At 35.1% G+C, this 27824-nt stretch overlaps 1 protein-coding gene and 1 pseudogene across 4 annotated transcripts in view; both read left to right on the top strand.

Annotated features, from left to right (window-relative positions):
* The window catches only part of NCKAP1 (NCK associated protein 1), a 107771-nt gene that overhangs the window by 68583 nt on the left and 11364 nt on the right, over window positions 1-27824 (top strand). For all 4 annotated transcript variants that reach the window (XM_053918832.1, XM_053918834.2, XM_053918831.1 and 1 more), the window contains 9 exons: window positions 4684-4829; window positions 6760-6892; window positions 9173-9292; window positions 9938-10077; window positions 10803-10934; window positions 13725-13943; window positions 14131-14261; window positions 14538-14635; window positions 22979-23072. In XM_053918832.1, coding sequence (XP_053774807.1) covers window positions 4684-4829; window positions 6760-6892; window positions 9173-9292; window positions 9938-10077; window positions 10803-10934; window positions 13725-13943; window positions 14131-14261; window positions 14538-14635; window positions 22979-23072 — 1213 coding nt within the window. The remainder of the gene's footprint in view (window positions 1-4683; window positions 4830-6759; window positions 6893-9172; window positions 9293-9937; window positions 10078-10802; window positions 10935-13724; window positions 13944-14130; window positions 14262-14537; window positions 14636-22978; window positions 23073-27824) is intronic.
* Window positions 14648-22970, top strand: LOC112305822 (MICOS complex subunit MIC60 pseudogene; annotated as a pseudogene).

Below are 27824 nucleotides of genomic sequence, written 5' to 3'. Positions count from 1 at the left end.
TACATTAAATTATCTCATTTTTTCAACATCTATTTTATCTGAACTTATTTTTGCAGTGAAATATTAAATTCTTCGTAGTCTGAAGCTGATTAAAGGTAAATTAAACTTCATTTAGACTTAGTTCGTGTGAGTGTCTGCGGTAGCCCTGGCCGGGTAGTTCAGTTGGTTAGAGTATCATCACAATATGCCAAGGTTGGGTGTTCGAGTCCCTGGTCAGGGCACATATATGAAACAGCTAAGGAATGCATAAATAAGTGCAACAACAGATTGATCTATCTATCTCTCTCTAACCCATCTCCTTCTCTCCCTTCCTCACTCTCTATAAAAATCAATTAGAAAATTTTTTTTTAATTTACTGTTCTTCAGTTATAGTTGTCCTGCCTTTTTCCCCATTGCTCGCCCCTACCCTGTCTCCCCCCACTCCCACAGTCAATCCCTGCCATTGTCTGTGCCTATGAGTCCCCTATTCATGTTCCTTTGCTTGCCCCTTGCCCTTCTTTTCCCTATTATTCCCCTCTCTCCCTCCCCCTCTGGTCACTACCAGTTCGCTTTTTATTTCCATGTCTCTAGTTCTGTTTTGCTCATTTGTTTCTTTTGTTGATTAGGTACCACTTATAGGTGAGATCATAGGGTATTTGTCTTTCACTGCCTGATTTATTTCACTTAGCAAAATATTCTCTAATGCTATCAACACTGTCATAAAGGGTGGAATCTCCTCCTTCCTTTCTCCTGTGTAGAATTCCATTGTGTAAATGTACCACAGTTTTTTTGATCCACTCATTTGCTGATGGTCACTTAGGCTGTTTCTAGCACTTGACTATTGTAAATAAGTCTTCTGAGAATGTTGGGGTGCATAGGATCTTTTGAATTGGTGTTTCAGGATTCCTAGGGTTATAGTCCCAGCAGTGGAATTGCCGAGTCAAAAGGCAATTCCATTTTTAGTTTTCTGAGGAAATTCCATACTGTTTTCCACAGTGGCTGCACCAGTCTGTGTTCCCACCAACACTGTACTAAGATTCCCTTTTCTCCACAACCTCTCCAGCACTTGTTGTTTGTTGATTTCCTTATGATGGCTATTCTAACCTGTGTGAAGTAGTATCTCACTGTCGTTTTAATTTGCATCTCTCTAATGGCTAGTGATGTTGAGCATTTTTTCATGTGTCTCTGGGCCCTCTGTATGTCCTCTTTAGAGAAGTGTCTGTTAGGTCCTTTGCCCATTTTTTATCAGTTAAAAAAATTAATAAAAATGAATGTCAATGAATATCTTGCCATCAGAAGATTGCCATCATTTTTCTTAATTCTCTCCCATTTTCTGGCAGACAAAAATAACAAAATATAAAACTGCCCTCTCTGTGGTATCTGTATTTTAATGAGTGATAACTTCATACAGTAGCCTCTTGCTATTGTAGAGGCTGAGATTTGATTTTTATCATACTTGCCAGATAATAATTATTTAGTCCCTTACGGTTTCACAAGTACTGGCACAAGACATGGGGTTCCTGGATCAAGGACAAAGGACTTAATCACTGCACAGGAAGCAGTGTGAGTATCAGCATATATACATTTTTTTTCCCTTGCTTCCATGTCCCGTGGAGGTGGTGCAGAGGGACCTAGATGAATGTGGGTTTGTGTTTGAGTTGAGGAACACTGAATTTGAAGACCCCTTTGTTTTTTTCATCAACAGTAAGCTTACATGCTCTTTGTTCTAGAGGGAGTATTACTTCATTCCTCAAATTTGGTAACTGCAAATACAACCCTGAGAAATGGCCTGTTGAATAGTCTAAGCTTGCATTCTGGGCATATTCTGCAAGATGTGTAGGTGCACATGAGATCCATGAAGGAGTGTTTCTCAAAATTCGGGACACTGAGCATCATCCATAAGTTTTCTGTCGCCCACTATATCTAGTGTTCTCAGTTTAAACTCTTTTAAGTGACCACCATTCTAGACCTGATTGTCATAATTCTGTATGGATTTTTGCCCCTGCTGCCTCCTGACACCTCTGTCTCCTGTTTCATTTTTGCTTACTCTTCCCCATTTCTCCTGTCCCAAAACAATCTTTCTAAAACAATTGGCCATCAACACAGAACCTTCAGTGGTTTACCACTGAAAGTTTAGATTCTTTAACATGGTATAAAGGGGTCTGCATAATCTAGCTGGATCTCTTTCATTATTTTACTTCTCTTCTTTGCACTCAAACTAGCTATAGTGAACAGTATTTATTCTGTAGGTATCCCTCCTATTCTTTCTCTGCCTTTGTGGAATGCCTACTATCCAAGGACAGGATTCTGCTCTCTTTAAGTTGGTATCCCTGTAGTGGAATTTCTTTTCCTCCAGGCTATCCTGATGGTTTTGGTTAAATCCTCATCACTTTGGCCAACGCACACTAAATTTAACATCTTCAGTGCTTTTCTACAATCCATCAATTACTAGTGTATTTTACTACCCAGTTTTTAATGATTCATTATATTCTAAAATCTTACTGAATCAGTGTGCAGTGCTTACACTCATTTGATTATTCCTGTGCATTTTTCTCTCAAACAAGATGAAAAATTAATTCTGGTATGGTTAACATGACAATTTTTGTATACCTTTAATATTGTAACTTCCATTTCTTTTGGGTTCCAGATGAATTACACATATATTAGATTCTGTTTTATGGACAGTTTATTTATTTAAAGAAATTCTTGATAGAAACTTCAAGTTTGGGTCACTATGGAGAACTTTTTTTTTCTTGGTTAGAGATTTCATTTTTTTAAGTATACTTTATTGATTATGCTATTACAGTTTTGCCAAGTTTTTCCCCTTTATGTTCCCTCCACCCTCCACCCTCCAACCCTCCAGCATTCCCCGCCCTGCTTAGTTCATGTCATGGGTTGTACATATAAGTTCTTTGACTTCTCTGTTTCCTATACCATTCTTAACCTCTCCCCATCTATTTTATGCCTACCATTTATGCTTGTTATTCCCTGTACCTCCCTCCCTATTCTTCCCCTCTCTTCCCCCTCCCCACTGAAAACCCTCCATGTGATGTCCATTTCTTTGATTCTGTTCCTATTCTAGTTGTTTGCTTAGTATTTGTTTTCGTTGGTTTTTTTGTTGTTGTTTTGTTTTTTTTAGTTTCAGTTGTTAATAGTTGTGAGTTTGTTGTCATTTTACTGTTCACTGTTTTTGATCTTCTTCAATTTTTTAGATAAGTCCCTTTAACATTTCATATAATAAGGGTTTGGTGATGATAAACTCCTTTAACTTGACCTTATCTGGGAAGCACTTCATCTGTCCTTCCATTCTAAATGATAGCTTTGCTGGATAGAGTGATCTTGGATGTAGGTCCTTGTCTTTCATGACTTCAAATATGTTTTTCCAGCCCCTTCTTGCCTGTAAGGTTTCTTTTGAGAAATCACCTGATAGCCTTATGGGCACTCCTTTGTAGGCAATTCTCTTCTTTCCTCTTGCTGCTTTTAAGATTCTCTCTTTATTTTTAATCTTGGGTAACTTAATAATCATGTGCCTTGGTGTGTTCCTCTTTGGGTCCAACTTCTTTGTGACTCTGTGCTTCCTGGACTTCCTGGAAGTCTATTTCCTTTGCCAGATTTGGGAAATTTTCCTTCATTATTTGTTCAAATAAGTTTTCCATTTCTTGCTCTTTCTCTTCTCCTTCTGGTACTGCTATGATTGGGATATTGGAATGTTTCAAGTTGTCCCAGAGATTCCTAAGCCTCTCTTCACTGTTTTGAGTTCTTATGTCTTTATCCTGCTCCAGCTGGATGTTTATTTCTGCCTTTTGTTCCAAATCATTGATTTGAGTCCTGGTTTCCTTCCTGTCACACTGTTGGTTCACTGAATATTTTGCTTTATTTCACTTTGGGTATCCTTCACTTGTTCTTCCATTTTTCGACCAAGTTCAGTCAGTTCTGTGAGCATCTTGATTACCCGTGTTTTGAATTCCTCATCAGATAGGTTGGGTAAGGATTCATTGCTTAGCTCTTTCTGTGGAGTTTTGCTCTGTTCTTTTATTTGGGCCGTATTTCTTTGTCTCGGTGCACCTGTTAAGTTGTAGGGGGGCGGGGTCTTAGGGATTCACCAGGGCAGGACAACCCTCTTTGCTGTGCTGTGGTGCTGTCTGTGAGGGAGGGGCCAGAGAGGGAAGAATGCAGCTCGCTTGCTGGGCTCTAGTCCCACTTTCCAACAGCCCCTCTTGTGAAACTGGGAGTTTCTCCCACCGTTGCAATCCTTGCTGTAGTCCACAGTCAGCTCTGAGTCTCAGTTTTCCCTTCAGCCATCCCCGCCCACTGGGTTTGCTGCCTTGCCATGGGTTCTTTGGCCGCCCATTTGCCAGTCTCCCTCCTACCGGTTTGGTTGGTCTGGTTGACTGTTTCTTTAATTCCTTGATGGTTGGAGTTCCATGCAGCTTGATTTTCTGGCACTTCTGGTGGTTTATTGTTTTTAGATTGGTTGTTATCCTCCTTTTGGTTGTGAGAGGAGAAAGGTTTCTACCTATGCCTCCATCTTGGCTGGACTGTTTCACTACAGAGAACTTTTAAAAGGAATTGTTACTGATTCAGTGTCACAATAAACGTAAGTGTTTTTCAACAGTGGGTGTTTTTTTTTCTCCCTGTAGAATGACAATGCTAAAGTCATTGGTCTGTACTTAAACTACTTTTGTTTTTGCTGTACTTTCACAGGCGTATACTAGTGTCTCTAAGGCTTCGCTTAGCCTTGCAGATCACAGAGAACTTGGAAAGATGATGAATACAATAATTTTTCATACAAAAATGGTGGATTCCTTGGTGGAAATGTTGGTGGAAACATCAGATCTCTCCATATTTTGGTATGTTGTAATTATCTTTAAATCAGAATTCGAGATTTTTAGTATCTAAAGGTATCTTTCTTGATTTCTTTTTTAATACTAATATAGTCCTTAAGACAGTTCAGTAATAATAAAATCATAAGAATAAAGGGACTAGTGGACAGCGTACTTATAAAAGTAGTTTGCCAAGACGGGATTTTATATCTATTTTTTAAATTCTCTATTAAGAATAGCTCTTTCTAATGTGAATTTATTTGTTACACTTTTTTTGAGGAGGTGAAAACAGTCACTTCAGATTGCCCTGAGGCCCTCCCTCTTACATCATTAGATTAAGCAAAAAAGGATTAGGGTTAAATAAAGCAAATGTTGCAAATAAAATAACAACTAATTCACTCTCTAGTATTAAATTAGACGTTAATATTATGATGAAGTGGTGATTGCTCCTTTCATTGTGCTCCATTCTCCTTTGCTTCTGTCTTATATTTAGTAGCTTTTAAGTTTTTGCCTCTTCTTTTTTCTCTCATTATATAGTCCTTGAAGGAGGGTCATGTTTTATTTCTTTTGTGTCTTAACATAGTAGGTATGTAATAAATATTTGAATGAATATATGAACTTTATCGTGAGTTCAGGATTCAAATTGAAATATTCTGGCTCAGAGCTATACAATAACAACTCTTTCTGCTTTTTGGCCTTTTTTCTTTTGGGGGCTGATTAGGATAACGTATTTCTAAAATGCTGAGATCATCTCAGTGGATAATGATAGTATTTCCTATGTATTGAATAGCTGTCATTATGAAAACCTTTTCATTTTTAAAGTGTAACCCAGTTACACTGATTTTGGCAGTTTGTTAGGGTGGCTTTAATTAGCAGTATTGCAGGAGAAATCCAAATCGGACAAGGAAGGCATCAGGTGTCTCTTAAAGTAACTCATAAAACACAGTACATAACATGTCAATGTACAAGAATTTTTAAGGTTATTGTAAGCCGTATTTTATTGCCTGTCCCAAAGGTGTCCTTGGAAAGAAAAGGGAACAATTTCTGTTACTGCATTATTGAGCTACAGAAAGGTTCCTAATGTAAAAGAAGGCTATAGTAATTAGTAAGTTGTCTTCTCTTTCTTGGAAATGAAAACAATTTGAGTAATGTTTAAAATTTTTAATTTTCATTTAATTTATTTTTATCTGTTTTCTCGTAATCACATTCTTATTTTTAACATTCAAAATAAAGATAACTTTACTGTTTGTCTTATTATTCCAAAATGTACAATATTTTATCAACTCATATTCTTTTACAATGAACATATCTTAAATCTGGAAGTAATTTAAAATTGGTGCTGTGTCATTGTTTAATTGACATTTCTCTTTCTTAGTGGTACATAAAATAATAGTGTTCATTACAATTAATACTACCTTAATTTTGTTGAAAATTTTAAAAATATTTTATTGACTTTTTAGAGAGAAGGAAAGGGAGGGAGAAAAAGGGGGAGAGAAACATTGATATGCCAGAGAAACATCAATTAGTTGCCTTTCACATACCCCCAACCAGGGGCCTGGCCAGGAATTGAACTCACTAGGAATCAAACTGTCAGCCTTTTGGTTTGCAGGATGCTGCCCATCCCACTGAGCCACATCAGTCAGGGCTTTTGTTGAAATTTGATGATGTGAGATTTGAATGTCATACATTCATATGCTATAGATATGGTTTATTTTCTGTTTTAAGTTTTTTGAAAATTTGTAATGTTATACAAAGAATATTTTCATTACTCTGGAATGATTATGGGTGTGTGTAAGAGATAACTCTTTGGAAAAATAATCAGTCTCTCAAGGGAATAATGCTACCAGTTGGTGACTTTCATTTACTTGAATCAGATTAACTGTAAGATACTAGATCATGAAAATTTTATTTGAACTATAAAAATTGATTCTAATTTTTAATATTGTTCTTTATATAGTTTTTATAGTCGTGCTTTTGAGAAGATGTTTCAACAGTGTTTGGAGTTACCCTCTCAGTCAAGATACTCAATTGCTTTTCCACTACTTTGCACTCATTTTATGAGTTGCACACATGAACTGTGCCCGGAAGAGGTAATTTCAGAGTAGTACTCTGGCTTACATGGTATGCAGAGTAAACTAACCCAGCCAAACATGTAGCTGACAGAATGTTCACAAAGTCATGATTACCTAATCTAGCTTCCCATCTAATGTATCCTTATGTAGAAGCAGAAGAATGCTTGAATAGGTATTTGATACAGATACAATAGATACGATATATATTTGGATGAATGGATAAATATCAGAACATATCTTAAGGTCACTTGAAATTACCTTTATTAAAATAAATGGTGGGTTGGTTAGGTATTATTTATGATAAAGTTACATACAGTAATTGATTTTGTATGCTTTTCCTCTCAAACAACCATTGAAAAGACTTGAAAATTGAATGCACAAACTAGTGACTAAACATATCAAAAAGGAATTTAAGTAACTTGCCAATATAATATATGCAGTAAGTAGAATCTGGATTTGCTGGTATTTGTAAGACATACACATGTTGGCATGTAGGCATACAGTTATTGAATAATTGAACTAATCAGTAGTTTTATTGATACCAACTATCTATGCAAAAGGTACTCAGTATTCTAATTTTTAAGGAACAAATATCACTGTATAAATGTGATAAGAATATAGATTAAAATTAAATAGTGTATTTATTTATAATTTAACTTAGTGTTAAGTCCCTTAAAACTGTAGAACTTATAGAAACTTACAGACAGCAGTAGCATTATTAATATTTTAAGCATTAGGCAACATCTGTTGCAGATGGTAATCCAGTATTCCATTGGAACCAGACTCTGAGACAGAGATTAGCCTACAGAAGTTTATTAGGGAGTGCATTTAGGATTAATAGTTGTGAGGGTATTAACACCCAATTTTAATAGATTTATAGAGTGTTTAGATTTAATAGATTTTTTCCTCAAGCTTTATATACCTAAGATATTCTATTATTTTTTTTCCTCAACATAGTATTTCTCACTAAGTTACCCATCAAATCCAATTAATTTTATTTGGGTAGTATCATTCCTTGAATCTGTTCTCTATTTTCCATTGCTTTTGTCACTATGGTAGCTCAGATTTTTAATGTACTTTATATGTATTCTTGAATAGTTTTCCTGCCTTTAAACCTATCTAGTACAGTGCCACCAGAGTACCTTTTCTTTTTTTTTTAATATTTTATTTATTTATTTTTAGACAGGGGAAGGGAAGGAGAAAGAGAGGGAGAGAAACATCAATGTGTGGTTGCCTGTCATGCACCCCCTACTGGGTACTTGGCCCACAACCCAGGCATGTGCCCTGACTGCAATCAAACCGGCAACCCTTTGGTTCACAGACTGGCACTCAATTACACCAGCCAGGGCCAGAGTGCCTCTTCTTAAAGGGTCATCAGTGGTTCTGTATTGCAAATGAAAGTAAAAATTTTCTTGCAGGCATTTAAAATTTTCAACAATTTACCCCATTTTTTAAAATTGTATTTAAAAATTCTTGTGAGTAAAAAATACATATACATCTAACAAAAAATGTGCCATTTAATTATTTTTAAATGTACAGTTCAGTGGCATTAATTATCTTCATAGTGTTGTTCAACCACAGAGTTATATCCAAACTCTTCTCTCCCTCTATAAGCCACATCATCTTTTGCCTGGATTATTGTTACAGTCTGCTAAGTGGTCCCTCTGCCTCTGCCTTTGTCTTAAATTCTCTTCTCAGCGCTGCAGCTAGAGGCAGAGGGCAGATCCCCGAGAGACTTATGATGTGTTAAGAAACCTTACTGATTTCGTTTTCCAATCTCAGCATTTCTGAGCCATTGAAGGGGAGTAGTGAAATCAGCACTGTACTTTAAATAAGTTAATCTAGTAAATTTGAAGCAAGGCTAGTTCAGTGTTGTTCTTTTTTTTCAGGAGGAAGTGATAGCAAGAGAGAGGTTTTATCTTTCAAAAGTCAGAATTTGTTTAAACAAACTCTTTAACTATTTGTAATTTGAAATCTTTCCTTAAGTGAACCAATATTTAATTGTATCTGCCCTCTTTCCCGCCTTTAAAGTTTTAAAGGGCATTTTAAACGAAATACATTGTAAGGTATCTTGATAGATGAAGGAACAATTATTTTGCATGTTTAAGTATTTTTATATTCTTGTACATTATCTTAAATGTATTTTAGCAGCATACAAATAATGTATGTAATAATAATCTCTAACCCCCCACTCCTTATTGTAGAATAGACTTTAACCTTATTTTCCATGTTTATTTAAAGAGTGTTTTGTTTCAAACTACTTTTTTGTAACTATTATTATTAATTCTCCTTTAACAGAGACATCATATTGGCGATCGCAGTCTTTCCCTATGTAATATGTTCCTGGATGAAATGGCCAAACAAGCTAGAAATCTTATAACTGATATTTGCACAGAACAATGTACACTTAGTGACCAGGTAACAATTTAAATGTCTCCTTACAGATAGGAAATTTGTTTATGAATGCAAGAAAATTATATTAGCCATTTTTTTTTTAATTTTCTATTTTCTTAGACTTAGTAAATCTCATTACCTCTCGTTTTGAAGCTCCATTATTAGGTTTTTTTAAAAAATTGCCACTCTCTTTAGGATTACTTACAATGTAAAGTCCAGCCCTTAGGTTAGCATTGTAAGTCCTGTCCAGAAAGTTCACACTTCAGTGTTCTGCCTGCATTTAGGCTTCATCACCTACTAATTCTCACCAGATTGTGAATGCATCATGTCCTAACATAGTTTTGTTCTTCTTAGGCCTTTTTCCTCCCACTAAAATGTTCGTTCTTGTTCTTTGCTTGCCCAGTCTTTTTTTTTAATTTATCCTTTAAAGTGCAGTGTTGATATAACGTCCTCTGTGAAGTGTTTCTTCACACAAATTTACCTATTTCTGTTTTCCACTAAGCTTAGGCTACCTAAACTAGGTAAATGCCACTCTTTATTTATATCTCTGTTCTTAGTACTAGCATGATATTTCCTGCATAGTCTGGATTCAGCTAAGGTTTACTTGAATAGTTAATGTGTTTTCAAAGTAATTGGTGTAATGTTAGATTTTATTCTTTTTAAATTTAGTTGCTGCCCAAGCATTGTGCCAAAACGATTAGTCAAGCAGTGAATAAGAAGTCAAAAAAACAAACTGGTAAGAAAGGGGAGCCTGAAAGGGAAAAGCCAGGAGTTGAGAGCATGAGGAAAAACAGGCTGGTAGTGACCAAGTAAGCCAACCACTTTTATTATGTATCTTATTGTTACAGGTTTTTTCATTTTCTGTATAGCATTCATATTGAGGAAATGCTAGGAATTATAAATTCTCCATTTCTCAGTCATGTTTTTTACCTTTGAGAACTTGAATAAACATTTATTTAGTGCTTATTTCACCTCAAAATACAGATTTTGGATTTTTGAAAAAAAATAGATGTAATAGATGATATTGTCTTTACACAGAACACTGAAGGTCAGGTATGTGTCTAAAAACTTAGAGGTATACTATAAGAAATCTTTTATTTTCAATTTATTTGAAATCAGATATCTGAGACCTTATTTTGGCATGTTGTCATGGATAGCTGATAGTATTATTTTTAAATGGATATATCAGAATAGTTAGCATGCAGGGCTGTTTGTTTATTTGGATGGGGAGGCATAGGTGAGCAATAATTGCTCAATATTTTTTTTTGTTTAATGCAAATTTCCTACCTCCTTGCTTCCTACATTGAGCAGCTATTTGCCATTTTGTAGACAACTTTCTTCCTTCACAATAGAAAGTACAACAGGAGTTGGAAATGATTTTTTTTGAGTGTAATAAGCTTTTTGAACTTAGTTTAGGAGAGAAGTTGATTTCTGTAATTATTATCCCCAAATAAGATCTGATATATTTATAAAATTAATATTGTATTGCTGTTATGAAATGTTGAACATTTACTGTTTATTATAATTTTTTCAGCCTTGATAAATTGCACACTGCACTTTCTGAGCTGTGTTTCTCTATAAATTATGTACCAAACATGGTGGTTTGGGAACACACCTTTACCCCACGAGAATATTTGACTTCTCATCTGGAAATCCGCTTTACTAAGTAAGAAAGAACATAGATTATTTTTGTTTGTTCAGATCATGAATTTGTTATATTTATTGTTCATACTTACATGGTATATCCTTTTTTGTGGAAAAGTATCAGTAGAATTGGTATAATAGAAAGAATAATGAATTGGGAAGTATGAAAATAGTGAACTGGGAATTATTTAAATTATTCAGATTCTCACCCTGTACTTGTTGTTATTAAGTAGTTTTTACACTGGTCAAGCCAGTTAATTTCAGTGAGCCTTGGCTTCCCTTTTAAGAAAAAGGAGAAAATTGACAAAAATCACATGATTATATCAATAGATGCAGAAAAAGCATTTGATAAGGTTCAGCACCCATTTATGGTAAAAACACTCAGTATAGTGGAAATAGAGGGAGCATCCCTCAACATAATAAAGGCCATATATGAGGGACCTACAGCCAACATCATACTCAATGGGCAAAGACAAGGATGTCCGCTTTCAGCACTCCTATTCAACATAGTACTGGAAGTCCTAGCCACAGCAATCAGATAAGAAAAAGAAATAAAGGGCATCCAGATTGGAAAGGAGAAAGTAAAACTGTCATTGTTTGCAGATGACATGATAGTGTACATAGAAAATCCTATAGACTCCACCAAAAAACTACTCAACCTAGTAAATGAATTTGGCAGAACAGCAGGATACAAAGTCAATACTCAGAAGAAAAATGAGAAAATTGGAGCAAGTCAGTGTATTTCAGCTGGCAGGTGGCAATCCAGTGGGTCATGAAATCAGATTAGATGGTTGTAATAAACATGTGAAGAAAAAAAGAGAAGGGAGGGAAGGAAAGGTAAGAAAGATGTAAAAAATTAGTGCATTGACTATAGTAAGTGTAAGTATTGCTTCATGACACTTTTTAGGTATCTATGTACATACATGTATGTAATGTACTGAGGTGTGATGCCGGATACATATCTTGTAGGGGGTAACATAAATGTTCGAAAACCTCAGGGCTAAATGAACTCTTAAGTCTTTTCTGGCTTCAAATGTATGCTGTTACGCTAGTAGAATTCAAGACTCTTGAGGCATTCAGTTCTATTTAGAGCTTTATAAGTTATATATAATGTTTCTTGAAGTGATATTGCATGTGAGAAGTCAGAATTTTTCTATATTATAAATGTTTCTTAATCCTTTTTTTAAAGTTACACACTTATTAATTGATTTTATTGTGGAGAACAGGAGGGTGGATGGAGGTAGAAAAGGATATAGGGGGATAAATGGTAATGGAAAAAAATATAATAAAAAAGGCACTATTAAAAAAATACTGATTGACAAGTTTGTCTTAAAGACTTTAAAGCAATTTAATAAAACAATATTTGCTAAAGATTTTTCAAAGTGTTGTGGTCATTAACAAGTAGTATTTGTACCATGTGCTTAATTAACTTTATGTTAAGTGCTATGATTAGTAATGAAATAATAGAAAGCTTCAAGCTGTAGTTGGTGGGAGACTATATCAATGGGCACTAAATTGAGTGTTAAGTCATGGGGTGACTAGACAAGGGTCTCGTGTTGAACAAAGACTGTCTGTTGCTGTCCTTTAGTAAGGCAGTCATCCTGACAGTAAAACTCAGGATAATCCAGTATTTAAACCTAGGGGACATTATGCCCTCTGATACTCATTATTCTCAACTAGCTGGGGCTGGGTAAAGTCGTGTGTGGAAGGTAGGATTCAGTTTACAGCTCCCATGTTTTTCTTCTGTAAATGTGTAGTCTGGTCCACTAATCCACAGAGAAACAGATAACTCTTTTTACCAAACATCTCTCTCCTTAGTAATCAGGATCAAGCCAAGGCTGTAAACTTGTTTACCTGGGAAAGGTCTTCATGCCACCACGTATAGCTTATATTAGTTGGTAGATTTTAGTTGATCAGTTAAGTACACTCTTAGGACTTAGGGGCTATATACAAGGATAACATGTTTGTCTTGAGTTGGTCTTGGACTGTTTCTACTGATGAGGTTTGTCTGTTTTTAAGGATTTGTCCTTACAAATACAGAATTAAGAGCTTTGCAAGTCTAAACTTAGTGACTGTTTTTTGGAATAGACATGGCCAGTGTAGGAACAGATCATGTAGGAATGTATTTTCAAAATTTGTGGTTTTTTTAGGCTTCTGCAGTTTCTTGGGATATAAATTAAATAGAACTGTGTTTCATGTGTGATAAGTGATTACAGAACAATGAAGTTTTGTTTGTTGTCTTGTTTTGACTACAGTGTGTTTTGTTGAGAGGCAGCACTAAGTTAGGCAAAAGTGTTGCCAAACCCTACACCCACCAATTCCAAACAAAGTGACCTTGATCAGTTTACTTGAGGTCTGAGTCTTAGTTTCTTTCATATGTAAAATGGTGGTAATAACTATATAGTAGGGTTACTAATTGTGAGAACTACACCTAATACATAAAAGCCTTAAAAACTACTGGAGCATAACAGTGCCAAATGAATTCAAGCTATAGCTTTAATAGTCTGTTGTACTTGCTACAAACAGTGTATTATGTTGAATGATTTATCCTTAAATCATTTTTATTACTGATGTCCATAGAATTTTTAAAGTCACTTTTGATTAATTCCCATTTCATAGTAGCTTTTAGGTAGTCATTTGTTTTTTTTAGGTTGCTTTCTTTGGAAGATGATGGTAATTTCATGGCTTTGTAACAAATTCCATTTAAAATTAATTTTATTGCTTATTTAATATTAATGATTAGGAAGGTGAATGGTCTACTTATACTCATACAAAAGTCAGAACTTTTATTCTTTTTTTTTTTTCCCCTCAGGTCAATTGTTGGAATGACTATGTATAATCAGGCCACACAAGAAATTGCAAAACCATCGGAGCTTCTAACAAGTGTAAGAGCATACATGAGTGTACTTCAGTCAATAGAAAACTATGTGCAAATTGATATTACAAGAGTATTTAATAACGTTCTTCTTCAGCAAACACAACATTTAGACAGTCATGGAGAGCCAACCATTACAAGTCTGTACACAAACTGGTAAGGAACACATTTGGAAATTTGGAGTGATAGAAGGTTGTAATGAACTACTTGGGAAAGTTATTTTTTTATGGATAAGTGCTCATTCATGTTACCAGTCAACTTAAAATTATATGATAGAATGTATACCATATTAAATTTTGGATTAAACAGTTTCTTCCAGTTATAAATTTACTTTTCTTCTTAGGTACCTGGAAACTTTGTTAAGACAAGTCAGCAATGGTCATATAGCTTATTTCCCTGCAATGAAAGCATTTGTGAACTTACCTACAGAAAATGAATTAACATTCAATGCAGAGGAATATTCCGACATATCAGGTGAATAATACTATGCAGTGTTTTAGAGAATGAAGAGGCCTTGATTTATTTTGTTGCTTTTGATTTTATTATGAGTGTTTTCATTTAATTATATGCATAATCATACATTATATCTTAGACTTACATTTACATTTATGTGACTTTTTTACTTTAGAGACTTTTCAAGATTTTTGCATTAGTAATTGGCTTCTGTAATACAATGTTTCAATATGTTAATGTTATTTTCTTAAAGTATTTGCTCTGTCAAAGTATAAAATTAATTATATTTCCTTTCAGAAATGAGGTCCTTATCAGAACTGCTAGGCCCATATGGTATGAAGTTCCTAAGTGAAAGCCTTATGTGGCATATTTCATCTCAAGTTGCTGAACTTAAGGTAATGCAGTATTTACTAATTTTAGCTTATAAACATGAATTCCTAAAAATACTTCAAGAAAATGAGCAGCAAGCCTAGAGTGTTAATTACTTTAACCTGACATGACTGTTCTTGTATGTAAGTGAAATTATAGCACTAGCATGGTCTTTTTATTTTATTGTATTTTTTCATTACCATTTATCCTTCCTGTACCCTGTTCCACCTCCACCCACCCCTCTCCCCACCACAGTCACCACATTACTGTCCATGTCCATGAAGCATGATCCTTAAATAGCATCTTTGTTTTGTTCTGTTTTACAGATAGTAATCTGATTTACTGAAAATCAACCAAATATATAGGATAAGCCAATTCCTGCATGGTTAATAATATTTTGCTCAGCAAATAAAATAGGTGGCAAGAGTTAGTGTGACTAAAGGGAGAGGCAGTATTACCCAGTGGTTATGGACTCAAGCTTTCAAATCAGGCTCTCCTGAAATTCAGTCCTGTCAGTAACGAGCATTGACTTTGGGCAAAATTTGAACTCTCTGTGCTTTTACTTGGAGAGAATTATATGAGCTAGTTAATACATGCCAAATGTTTGAGTATTCAGCAAAGTGCCTGTCACAGAGTAGGTACTGAGTAAATGTTATTTTTGGTATATTCATCATGTCATCATTACCTCATTGTTCTTTTTAAAAAAACTTTCACAATTCTTACACAGAAATCAACTTTTAGATACTTCATAATATAGATTTTAAATACACAAACTTTATAATTACTGTAGTTTTAAGTGCACAGACATTGCAATGCTAGTTTTGGTTCTTTACAAGCAGTATCTTTTTATTTATTAGACTCATTCCCCTATAAATACATTATTTCTTTTCTATGCTGTTGTCCTTAAATAACAAATTTCTCATTTTCAGTTTATTTACTTGTGTTCCTTTCTATATGAGATAATAGAATAACTGTGGCCCGGTAATTTTACTTTTGCCAATAATTTTTTATTTCAACTGAATAAATAAGGACTTTTAAAATTGTTAGCACTTTTAGTACTTCTTTGCTGTTTAATGTGGTTGCTTGAGTATTGTGATGTAGCAATGAAAATTAGTCTACTTGGATTTCTCTGTATTCATAGCTATTAGAGTTTAAAGGCACCTGATGTCCCTAACAGTACTGGAAGGATCTGGCCTTTTACTTCTCCTCACCTACCTACCTCCCCAGCCTGGTTGGTGTGCTTATTGTGTCACCTCGAATAATCTTCATTAAGCTATGCCTTAGATTGCCTTCTCATAACATTCATGTATTTTTCACATGTCACCCCCTCAGAATATTTGTCCTTGTCCACACTTTTTAAAATAGCAAGCATCATTTTTTCCATACTTTTTACACATATAAATTCCTTTAAGTCATTGAAACTGGAATTGTCCCTGTTTTACCAATTAGGAAAGTAACATCAAGAAAGATTAAGTAACTTACTTGTACAGGCACACATGCTTAACAAAGTGGTGAAACTAGAGTTGGAACCTGTATCGTCTACCTAGCTCCAGTGCTTACGCTGGTATGGTGCTATACTGTTTTTAGAAATGGAAGGGATCTAAGCAGTCATCTAACCCACCCTTACCTGCTGCAGGAACATACACTACATTTTCCTAGTTGAGTGATATGGTCTGTTTGAGAATGAGGCAGCCTCATCAATTTCTATATAACTAATGCTGGACTCAATATCTAAAGAGTAATTTTTGATTGGTCCTTATTCTTATATCAGTCAAGATGCAGAGACTGCCTTTGACAAGTTACAGTTCACATGTTTAAAACTTTTGCTGTGACACACACATGCATGCAGATCCTCCCTCCCCTACCCACGCCACAGCTTCAGTGTATACCAGCAGCACTGGCCACCCAGCTTAGATGACGTGGGCCTGTCAGTTATCCGGTATGAACTCCATTGCTCCGCTTGTCTCTGAGGGAAGTTCATCCTCTGTCCTTTGTGACCATGCTGTAGATAGTCTACTTCAGGCAGTTCTGGGTTGTCTCCTGGCAAAATTGTGGGAGCTGGTCTTTTGTTTGTTTCTGGAGGTATTGGTGGCACTAACCTGTTGAAATGGGATTCCCATCTCCAGAACAGTGTAGAGAAACACACACCTTACTCAGACAAGCTCTGCGATGTTTTTATTTCCCCATTTTATAATGTTCCATTGCCAAAGAAGCCTACAGTCTGGTCCACTAAAAATGTGTGTACCAAAGGTAATGAGAAAGAACCCCCACAGCCTGTTTCACCACTTCCAAAACAAAAGGGAGACCCTCCAGCTTCAACAGTAGCAGGTGATGCACTGTTGGTCCCAGCCCCTGCAGTTCAGGCTGAGGAATCTATAAAAATTGATCACCCTGAAATTGGTGAAGGAAAACCCAAGCCTGTAACTTCAGAGGAAGCATCCTCAATTTCTGTAAGGGAGCAACCACTGGAAGAAGCAGTTTGCCTTGCACAACAAGAAAAGCAAGAACAAATTAAGCTTGAGTCTTTAGAGGAAGTTCTGAGCCAAACCACTTGCATCACTCAGCCTGCCATTGTAGCTCAGAATGCCGCAGTCCAGGCTGTCATCGCCCACTCCAACATACCGAAAGCAGCCATGGACAATTCTCAGGTTGCAGGTGAGAAGTCAGCTCAGTGGTGCACAGTGGAGGGTGCATTGAAGGAATGCAGAAAGGCAGTAGATGAGGCTGCCGATATCCTTCTCAAAGCCAAGAACAGTTAGAGAAAGTGAAAAGTGTAATTGAAAATGCAGAGAGATAAGAGGTTGCTGGGGCCAAATCTCATAAAACTGCTACAGAGGGGAAACTTCACAACACTGTAGCTGATCTGGAGAATGTGGTTCAAAACGTTGAACCAGCTCAGACTGAAGCTAAAGTTGTGTCTCAGTATCATGCGCTGGTGGTCCAAGCCCAGGATGACTTTAAGCAAGAAGGGGACAGTATTACTCCAGAAGTCTTGCCAGGATGGAAAGGGATGACTATTTCTAACTTAGCTGACAAGAAGTCTACCAATGATCATTAGACATTGTCCTTTTTTTCTGGATCTTTTTGACTTTTTGTTGTAGTCTTAGTGATACTTTTATAAATTTTGTCTTAGTTTTCTCCTTAAGTGTTAATGTTATCAAATATATTTTTATTCTTGAAAAGAAATGGAAGGAGCTTATGTTTTGACATTTCTCTTATATCTTGGAGTGATTGTATTTTCTTTCAGATATGAATAAAATTTACAGTTGATGTGATAATAGTATAAATAATCTTGACTTTTTAAAATGCTATTAAATTTTCTGATTTAAGAGTGTTGCTTCTTGCCTGGATTATTTTTCAAATATCTGATAATATTAAACTTGAGTCCAGAACCTAGATGAAAGAAACTTTTTGTGTAAGACCTCGATTCATTATCTTTGAGAGACATGGTTGTGAATTAGCTTGGGTTTCTTATTAAATGTAATATGCTACAAAACCAAGATGTTTTATGATACTAAAACATTTTTTTCTCTAAAACTTTTAATTTTAGCAGTCTTCTATTTGATTATCCATATTTGACCTTTTCCATTTTACTTTTGTAAAAACTTGCACATTTTACTAATGATTTAATGTTAGTTACAGGAAGACTTAAAAATGAGATTATATTTTGGTATTCAGGGGCTTCTTCATATGGTCAGCCATAAATATGAAAGCTTTACATATCTAGCATTATAACTTTATCATTTACTTTTCTTTAAAACAAAGCTAGTCCTAAAATTCAATTTTCTGGAATTGCACAGTGCTTTACCATGATGTTCTTAGAGCTCCCTCTTTAACAATTGCAAGAAATAATCCAGATTTCCCTGGATTCACCTACTGGTGAATTATTAAGAACTGGAGAAGGTACTAGTCATGACCTTGTAGTCTCAGCCTCTGTGTACTGGGGCATACACTTCCAGGGGTACTCTTGTATTTATTACATAAGAAATCTTACGATGATACTATAATGGTGTTTCATATAGACAATGTGTTGTATACTGTTCTATCTCATTGAATTAAATCTCCAGAAGTACTCAGTTTGTCAATGATAATTCTAATTGTTTTATATTTTTCAGTGTCCTATAAAATTGCTTTCTTTAGAATAACCTAATTAGGAAATTACAGAAACAAAATAACATACAGAGTTTTGCTTTTAATGTGGTAGGCTAGGTTATTTAAATCACTTTATCTCCTAAAAACAATTAAAAAACCCTGAGAGGAATATAAAGAAAAAGAATGCTCTTTTAAAGAAGAGCCAAAAGGATGATATTTCTAGGCCAGAATCAAGGAGAATGATAGAACTCAAGGTATAAGCCTAGCATTGGAAACCGCTTTTGACCTGAGGGCATCTGCAGAAGTAACATTTGTAACATTGATTTTAATTTTGGTGGGCTTGCCAGGTAAGAGGGTTTGTAAATAAAACTCAAAGCCTGCCCAAAGTGAGGAGTGGAAAGTCTGCTTAAATTCCTCTTCACCCTTTTTACACAGATATCCCAAAGGGTTAGAACTTCAGGGTAACAGTGAACCGGAAATGATTCACCCCTCCCCAGGATTTGCAGCTTTGTTACAGTGTTGCTCTCTTTTTCTGATAAATATTGAGTCTTGAACCTGGAATAAGGTGGTCCTAGATTAGTAGTGTCTGTCCTAAGGTACTTGGCAGAAGCCAGTAAGAATTCTCTTTGGAGAAAGATGTCTTCATTAGGCTTCAAATGATTTCTGCAAGTAATTTTTCAAACACAGTGATCTCCAGCTGGAGAGTGGAAGTCAGATGGAGATCAGTAGAGGGCGGAGGTAAGAGGTTTAGTACCTCTGGCTGGCTGATGTGATTTCTTAAGTCATACTCTCCCTTTCTCTTTGTCTCTGTCTCTCCCCCTCCCTCTCCACCTTCTGTTCCTGGTATTCCTGAATTCAAAGTCCTCCTTACTGACATTGCTTCACAGATGATGAGAAGTTGTGTGTATAACAGCCTCAGAGAGACATGTAATAACCCTTTTGTTTTCACCCTCAAGTCTTCCTTTTTATGCCACTGCCTACAATTTCTGAGACATTCATTAGCTTGCCTTCTGCATTTGTAGAAGCTCCTTAGAGGAACTTGCTCAACAAATTTCTTATCTTTACGTATTTTTTGCTTATTTACATTTCTAGGAACTTGTTGGCATTTCTCATTTGCTTTTGTTTCCTCTTACTTCTTTTGTTATTGTGTATTTATGCCTCTTTATTTTTTTCCTCAATTCCTGGAGGAAGCAGGTGTGTGTGTGTAGGCACATACACATACATACACAATTTAAAAACCATGAGAGAATGTTCTTTAAAGAAGAATATATATGTGTGTGTGTGTGTGTGTGTGTGTGTGTGTGTATATATGTATGTATGTAAAGAGAGAGGGACAGCTTTTCTACATTTAACTAGTTTACATACTTATTTGAGCATTCCTATGGGAAAATATCTGATAGTGAATCAAAGGATATGAACATTGAAACTTTTTCTTAATATTTTCAAATATCCCTCTGAATACATTGTAGCCCATACTGTCCACATTAGAGCATGATGATGCCTCTAGTAGCATTTTAGTCTTTTTGAAATTAGTGCATAAAATGTTTTGGGGGTGATTAAAATGTTTTAAAATCATTCTGTAACTTCTTAGCTTTTATTTTCTAAATTGACAAACTAAATGTTATGTGCCTACATCTTTTTTTATCTTAAGGATGACCTTAATTGTTTTATTTTCTGTGTTAGCTGAAGACCTTTTTGTTTCAAAGAGTAAAGTTGTGTGCCAATTAAAAAAAAAGGAGCGTCTTTATATTTAATGGTTGTGAATAAATCGTGTGTCAGACATAGTCAACACTGAATGTGTACTTGTGGTAAAACATGTTTATTACTTTCTGGAGAAGAAAACAACCAGTCTTCTTTCCTACTAAAATTCTTGGGGTGTTTCATTTGGAGTTGTGCCTGTTGAGTCAATTTATTCTTCCAGTGCTGCCAAAAGAATTGTTTTGGCATTTCACGGATCAGTTCTTTAGTTCTTCATGAAGTACTGGAAGCTTTTTACTTTATCTCAAATGGAGCAGGAAATTGAAGTATGAATTGTGTCAAGAATATAACTTTTCTTTTTAACAGGAAACTTAATTTTTTTCTATTCTTAATTTGTTTCAAGTGATTTATCTCAGTTTATTCTAAACCATTTAGTTGATAATTCTAGTATTCTATCTTTCATTTATTCATCAGTGATACTAATCAATGACTTTAAATATATAGAGAATTTTGTCTCAGGATACAGTTGAGGGAGAAAAGAAAAGAATATAAGCTATACTTTCAGGAGTAGATGTATTAACTTCTTAAAAAGAGTAATGTGCTAACAAATGCTTTAGGTTAATGGTTCTTAAAGAATTGTTCCCAGATCAGCAGCAGCAGCAGCAGCAGCAGCAGCAGCAGCAGCAGCAGCATTACCTTGCAATCGTTAAAAAAATGCACAGTTTTTGGTTCCATCTCAGGCCAGCTATAAATCAGGACATGTGGGGCTGGGACTCAGCAATGTGTGTTTTAATTAATAAGTTCTCCAGATAAGTCTCATGTACACTGAAGATTGGGAACCACTTATTTAAGGATTAAGGGGATGGATTTATAAATCAGACAAACCTATATTCACATTCCAAATTTAACTATTAAGTAGCTTTGCTACTTTGGGCAAGTTATCTAACTTCTGTGAGCCTTAGTCTCCTCAGTTGTAAAACTGGACTATCCTCTCATTTGGATCAGAGTAAATGGGGTTGTTTGTAAGTTGCCTAGTACAAGAGCTTAAAAATGATGAGTATTCTTAATATTAAATATACAGTATTTTGGGGGCTCTAAGGCACACTTCCCCCATCAAATTTGGTGGGGAAATGGGAGTGCATCTTACAGTCCAAATGTAGTTTACATTTACATTGGTGAAATATTATTTATATTATTAAATATTTTACCACATTTTTTGCTTCAAAATTTTTTTTTCCTGTTTTCTTCCTCTAAAACCTAGGTGTGTCTTATGGTCCAAAAAATATGGTATATTATAATTTATTGATTCCAAAACAATTGTTTCTGAATAATATTTCTGAAATTATATGTCTTATAGTCAGATGATTAGAAAACATTTCAGTTAAATTGATGAAGTTTTTTTTCTTACTCACATAATATAATGGTGCATTTAAAACTCGGTGTCTTTGATTCACTGACATGTGATATTATATTAAGAGTGAAAGAGCACTGTCAGAATTTGGCATATAGTTTGAGCATTTATTGGTTGAATCAAGTTTTAGAATAGGACAAGTATGGAATTGGCCCGAGAGAGAGCAGGCAGTATAATTAGAGTATAAGAGGTGATTTAGCAAATAAATGTGACTGAAGCTGAACATTTGATTGGAATCATAAAGAGAAATAATCTGATGTAATACCCAGTAACCTAAACCAAATTCATACTAGTATAGGAAAAAATTATTTTTATAGATTTTCTGTATAGTTTTTCATGCTGCCCTTAAAATACTTGTCGTTCGCCTTTGGCTCATAACAAAACCACTGTGGCACTTTTAACAGTGTGCTTGCAATGTCTTTACACCTAGGCCTGCTGGATTGAAATACGCAGGGACGAAGCTTGGAGATGTGTATTCAAAACTACATATGTCCAAATCCAGGCCATTTGTCTTAGTTACAATTTTTAAACTAAAGTACTTTTCCAATGCTTCTTTTAAGAAAAACATTCTTTAATGAGTTAGACTTTTCTTAAATAGTTATCCTTCACTCTCTTCCCTTGTTTATACCCCTTCCTTCTTTCTATTCTCTTTCCTTTCTCAATGATCCCTGAAAAAGAAGGTAAATAGTTGACATTTCTGTTTGATAATTTGTGTTGGAAAATATGCTCTGTTATAATCCACATGAAAGTGGTTCCATACCCCCAACAAGTTGTTATTCTTCTGATGATATATATCCAGCAATGAACTCTAAGCTGTTTTCAGCTAGCTTAAACAGCAAGAATTTTTTTTTTGGTGTAATTTATTGCCTTCTATATCCACTCCAGTTCTGTGTGTCAGGATAAGATACTCGTTTATCCTACTGCTTACTTACCTTTATTGCTTTCTTCCCTGAACTCTTCTCTTCCTGAATTTGCAAACTGAAGAAAACATTAAGCCTATGTAAATTTTAAGATTCCCTTAGTAAAGCAACAAAAAATATATATAGCATAGAGCGTCAGGATTTCATGAATTGTATTTCCTATATGCCAGGCTGTAGTTTCCAAGCATGTTCTTATCTCATTAACACAAGGAGGTCTGTGCCTGACCTGGCATTTTTCTTCTTTTTAGAAACTTGTGGTGGAGAATGTTGATGTGCTAACACAAATGAGGACCAGCTTTGACAAACCAGACCAGATGGCTGCACTCTTTAAAAGATTATCATGTGGGTAACTTAGATACTTTTGATAAGTATTAAGAAGACCAGACGTATTTAGCTTTTGCTCAAAATTTGTAAACTAAATATTGTAGTAAATTATGAGCAGTACTCTACTTCAAAGAAGTCATACTTACTGATTCATTTAAAAGTCTTCCCAACATTAAAAAAATTAGTGAAATTCCAAATAAAATAGTCTTTGTATTTGAGAAACCAGGTTTATTTTCCCAAATAAAAAATAAGCCTTAAGAAAATTAAAGCCATTTGTGTTATATATTTTCTTTTTGATATTTTTCTTTCAAATGTTTTACAGATCTGTCAAATTTTATAAAGTATAAAATGATTTAGGCGATTATTTTATTAGGCTGTCTTATCTTGCTTTAAAAAATAGAAACTTATTTAATACACATTAGTATGAAATTAGGCTGCAGTTTGCCTTGTAGAACAGATAAGTGGTTGCCAGAACTATGAACAAAGCACGAGGGAGTTTTGGGGGTTGATGAGACTCTTCGCCATAGTGGTGATGGTGATGACACAGATCTACATATGTTCATCTTCTTTCCTAGAGCTGTACACCAAAAGGGGAAAAAAGGTCAGGCTCACGGTATAATACTTTGAAAAATAAAAGTTAAAAAATGAAAAAGAAAAGATTGACTTGGTAGCATTATAGGAAGGAGGAATGTGAAAAATACTTAGCAGGCAGTTATTAAATATCTACTTGATCTCTTTTGTTCATTGTTTTAGTGTATATTTACATATTTTTCATGTTTCCCTCATTTTTTTAATACTCATTTGACCACCCCCCTGGCCTTAACCCTAGTCAATGTTCTACTAATAAACAGCATTTGACGGTATCGTCTGGTTAGAAGCAACTAAGCCACTGCACTGTTCAATCCCTGTTTACTATTAGTTTGACTCTTCTATTTGTGGAATTGAAACAAAATAATAATTTGTTAAAATTACAAGCAGAATTTGTAGGTTTTCAAAATAAAACTCCTTTATCTAGATTCTATTTACTTGAATTTTGTGTATAGCAGTGGCGATTCATGACCTGTGGAATTGGCCAAAATCAAGAGATAAATTGTTGTCTTAATGGCCCATATATATTGTTTGTTTTTAAATAGAATTTACTAAATCTTTTCTGTGATTTGGAAAAAAAATATCCTCTCAAAAGTGGCTTCTTTTGGGAACTAGAGAAAACTACTCTTTCAGTTGAACTGTTTTTCAGAATACTCTCTTCTGTTTCTGACCTCTAACCTTGTGTTTCCTTCACCCCGTATCCAAAAGTTGATGTACTTTTACAACAGTTTGATTTTCGTAGTCAATAATCATTCTTCTAAATACCCTTACACAGAAAGAGCAATATTATTTATTAAAAGTAACTCTGAATTGGGAGCTAGTCTGTAATAAATGTTCAGTTTTAGGCTTTCTAACTATGTGACTTGATCAAATTTAATACTGTCCCTTCTTTTTATTCCCTGACACTGTGTTCCTTGGGGCTAGGTTTATTACTATACTGGTTCCCTTACTCCAGACTTTTATTTTCTAATGTTCCTGTAGTGATTTTTCCTTTTAAAAATTCATTCCACTCACTCTTGCCGTGACCTTGCCACCATCTACAGAGTTGTAAGTTGCTTTTTAAAGACCTTTACTTAAGCAGTACTTTGGATGATATTATCACCTGAAACTATTGCACCAGTAAAATTTTGAATTTGAAACTCCACTCTCAGACCTGTTGTATCTTCCGGCTCTCCCACTCCTTCACGCCTGTTAAACTCTTGGTTAAAACTTTGAAACCAAACTCATTGAAATTTTGATGTCTCTAGTTACGTACTTATTTTGGACTGTGAAATTTGGTTAGTGATTTTAATTCTTTCTCCTCTGTACTATCATACTCTTGACTTTTTGCTGCATTCGTCATCCCAGGCAATTTCCCTGATCCCCAGAGTGTTCTGCTCTCTGGAAGCCAGATACTGCTAGTGAAATGACACTTTTTAAGACTGTTAAACCTGCCTCTTACTCATTCTGTCACTCTTTGTATTGCTAAACTTTTTGACAAGGTTGTATTCACGGTTCCGTCTTCCCAATTCTCTACTTTCCATATACTGTAATTTGCTGATTTCCCATTTGCAAAATCTAGTCCTTTTTCCTCTTACTCTACTTGATTTCTCTCTCGTGTTTCTTTTATTTTTCTTTGTATTTATTTTTATTCTTTTAATTTGCCACTACTTTTACCTCTACCTTTTTTTTTTTTAAGTCATTGTTCTACAATCCTGTTGGGAAAATGTATCCATTCTTATTTATCAATGTGTCTTACATATTCATCTTCAGCCTTGACTCTATTGAGCTCCAGATGTTCAACACCAAGTGCTGGTTTGACCGAGGGTTCTCAAAGTGGTTTGTTAACCAAAAGTAACAACCAAAAGCATCACCTAGGAGCTTGTTAAGAATGTAAATTATTGGGTCTTACCCCACACCTACTGAATCACTTTGCTGATTTGTACTGAAGTTTGAGAAACATTGTTAGACATCTTCAGGTATGTGATATGGCCCACTGATAACTTCACAACGTCTCTGGAATGGGAAGGACCTTCCTATGGGAGGTGTGAGTGGGTGAGGAAAAATGCCTGATATTCTTTCATTGACCATTTTATTACCTTTCTTGCCATCCACCTGGTGACCTGCACAAGAAAATACGGGTATCTTCCCTGATTCTTCTGTCATCGTATTCTTTATCTAATAGCTATATCTTGCAGATCAGAGTTTGTAAATAGGTTGGTCTTATTTGGTCCCATGCTGCATTAAATTGAGAATAATTGGTTGTTTTTAAAATGGGACATTTTGCATAAAAATCCAAAACATCTGGCTCCCCCCCCCCAAAAAAAAACCACCTAGGCAGTATTTCCCCGCATGGCAGGGATTAGCTGGAACTAAGTCGCAGGTATTGCACATAGAAATTTTTCTCCAGCCTTTCCTACTCACTGTTCTATCTTGCACCTCGTCTACTTCACTATTTTATGTTTCCTGCTGTAGTGTTTAAGCTTTTAACTCCTACTTCAGATCCCACCTCTTAAATCCCAAATCTGCCCTGTAGTTCTTGTTTACGGCTTTGTCATTGTTTTGTGAACTACAGTCTTAACATGCAGTCTTCCCTTTTTAACCTATCTCCCAACATTTAGAGTCATGTTTTTAAACACAGTTCTTTTCATATTATTCTTTATATTTTTGAAAACCCCGAATAACCCACTTATTACTTGAAGGAAAGTCTAATCTACTTAGCATGGTGTTCAAAAGCTATTGTTTGTATTAACTTCATATCCAGCCCTTTCTTTCCTGTCTCCTACTACCTTTTGCTTGCCTGGCCCAAGACCCACATAGCCATGGTTCTAGTATTACCATATTTCGCCGTGTATAATGCTCACTTTTTTGCTGTGCATTATGCGTGGGTAGTACTAATTCCGTATCTATATAAATGTTTTTAATTCTTCTATTTATGTTTATGCATTAAAAGTGTAACTCTAGAAAGCAATATGATATCCGTATACAAAATAATACCATGCAGTACGATAATCAGTTTTGTTTCTAAATATAAATAAATTAAAAAATTAAAACAAAAGATTTTTTTCTCAAAGTTTGGGCCAAAAGTGTGGGTGCCTATTATACACAGGAATACATTATACACAACAAAATATGGTAATTAGTTCCTTGGGATGGGTCTTATAAATTTGAACTGCTACAACAAAATAGTGTAGAAGTTTGTGAGCAACATAAATTTCTTCCTCACAGTTGTGACAGTCCAAGATAATGGTGCTAACTTGGTTGGGTGAGGGCCTTCATCAGAGCTGTGGCCTTCTCGTTGAATTCTCACATAATACAAGGGGCTAGGGTTCTCTGTGGAACCCTTGTAAAAGCACTCACTGAATTCATGAGAGCTCCACCATCATGGCTTAGCAACTTCTAAAGGCCTCACCTCCTAAGACCATTATCAGCTTTGGGAGTTAGGATTTCAATATATGAATTTTGTGAGGACACAAACATTCAGACCATAGCAGAATGTTAATGGAAATTATGGGAGGTAATGGAAAGGTACCAGTGGTCAAATAAGTTTGGCAAACAATCCATTAAAAAATAAGGTCAACAAGTTTCTTTCTTGTGAAATTTCTCAGAACTTTTAATGTATCATTGCTATACATATTTAAGAGGAGGTTGTAGGATACAGTTTTTGCTAATGTATTTGATTAAATTCTGTTCAATAACATGGGAAAATATATGATGCCACAGTACTGTTTTCTTCCATTCCTTTTTCTGGATTCTTCTTTTTCTGGCCTGGAATACCCTTCTTGTTACGCCCAACTTGTTATTTTCTCAAGATAAATCTTTCTTTTTACCCTCATTTCTTCTCTCCTTTTCTTGATAGTAACAGTTTTCTAGCCTCATTACTTGAATACCCAATTCATTGAACATCTTATTCTGGGTCTCAGCCACTCTGGTGAGTGCTAGAGATAGATAAAAAGATTAATATTGAATCTTTTCAGTAATTAATACTGAAACACTGGTTTCTGCTCATGTGAAATTTGTAACATATTTGTGCCTTACATCATTTTGTTAACACTACTATTTTTAATTCTCAATCATGTTTTTGCTTTTATTATGCCTTGTTTGAGAGTTATAATAAAAGATACTTATAGTAAAGTTTAAACAAACTACGTAGGAGTTAGAAAGTCAAACAGTCCTCTTCCTTCCTATTCAAAGGTAATAACA

The sequence above is a fragment of the Desmodus rotundus genome, chromosome 2 (genome assembly GCF_022682495.2).
Source record: "Desmodus rotundus isolate HL8 chromosome 2, HLdesRot8A.1, whole genome shotgun sequence".
NCBI lineage: Eukaryota > Metazoa > Chordata > Mammalia > Chiroptera > Phyllostomidae > Desmodus > Desmodus rotundus.
This window is presented reverse-complemented; position numbering and strand designations above follow the sequence as displayed.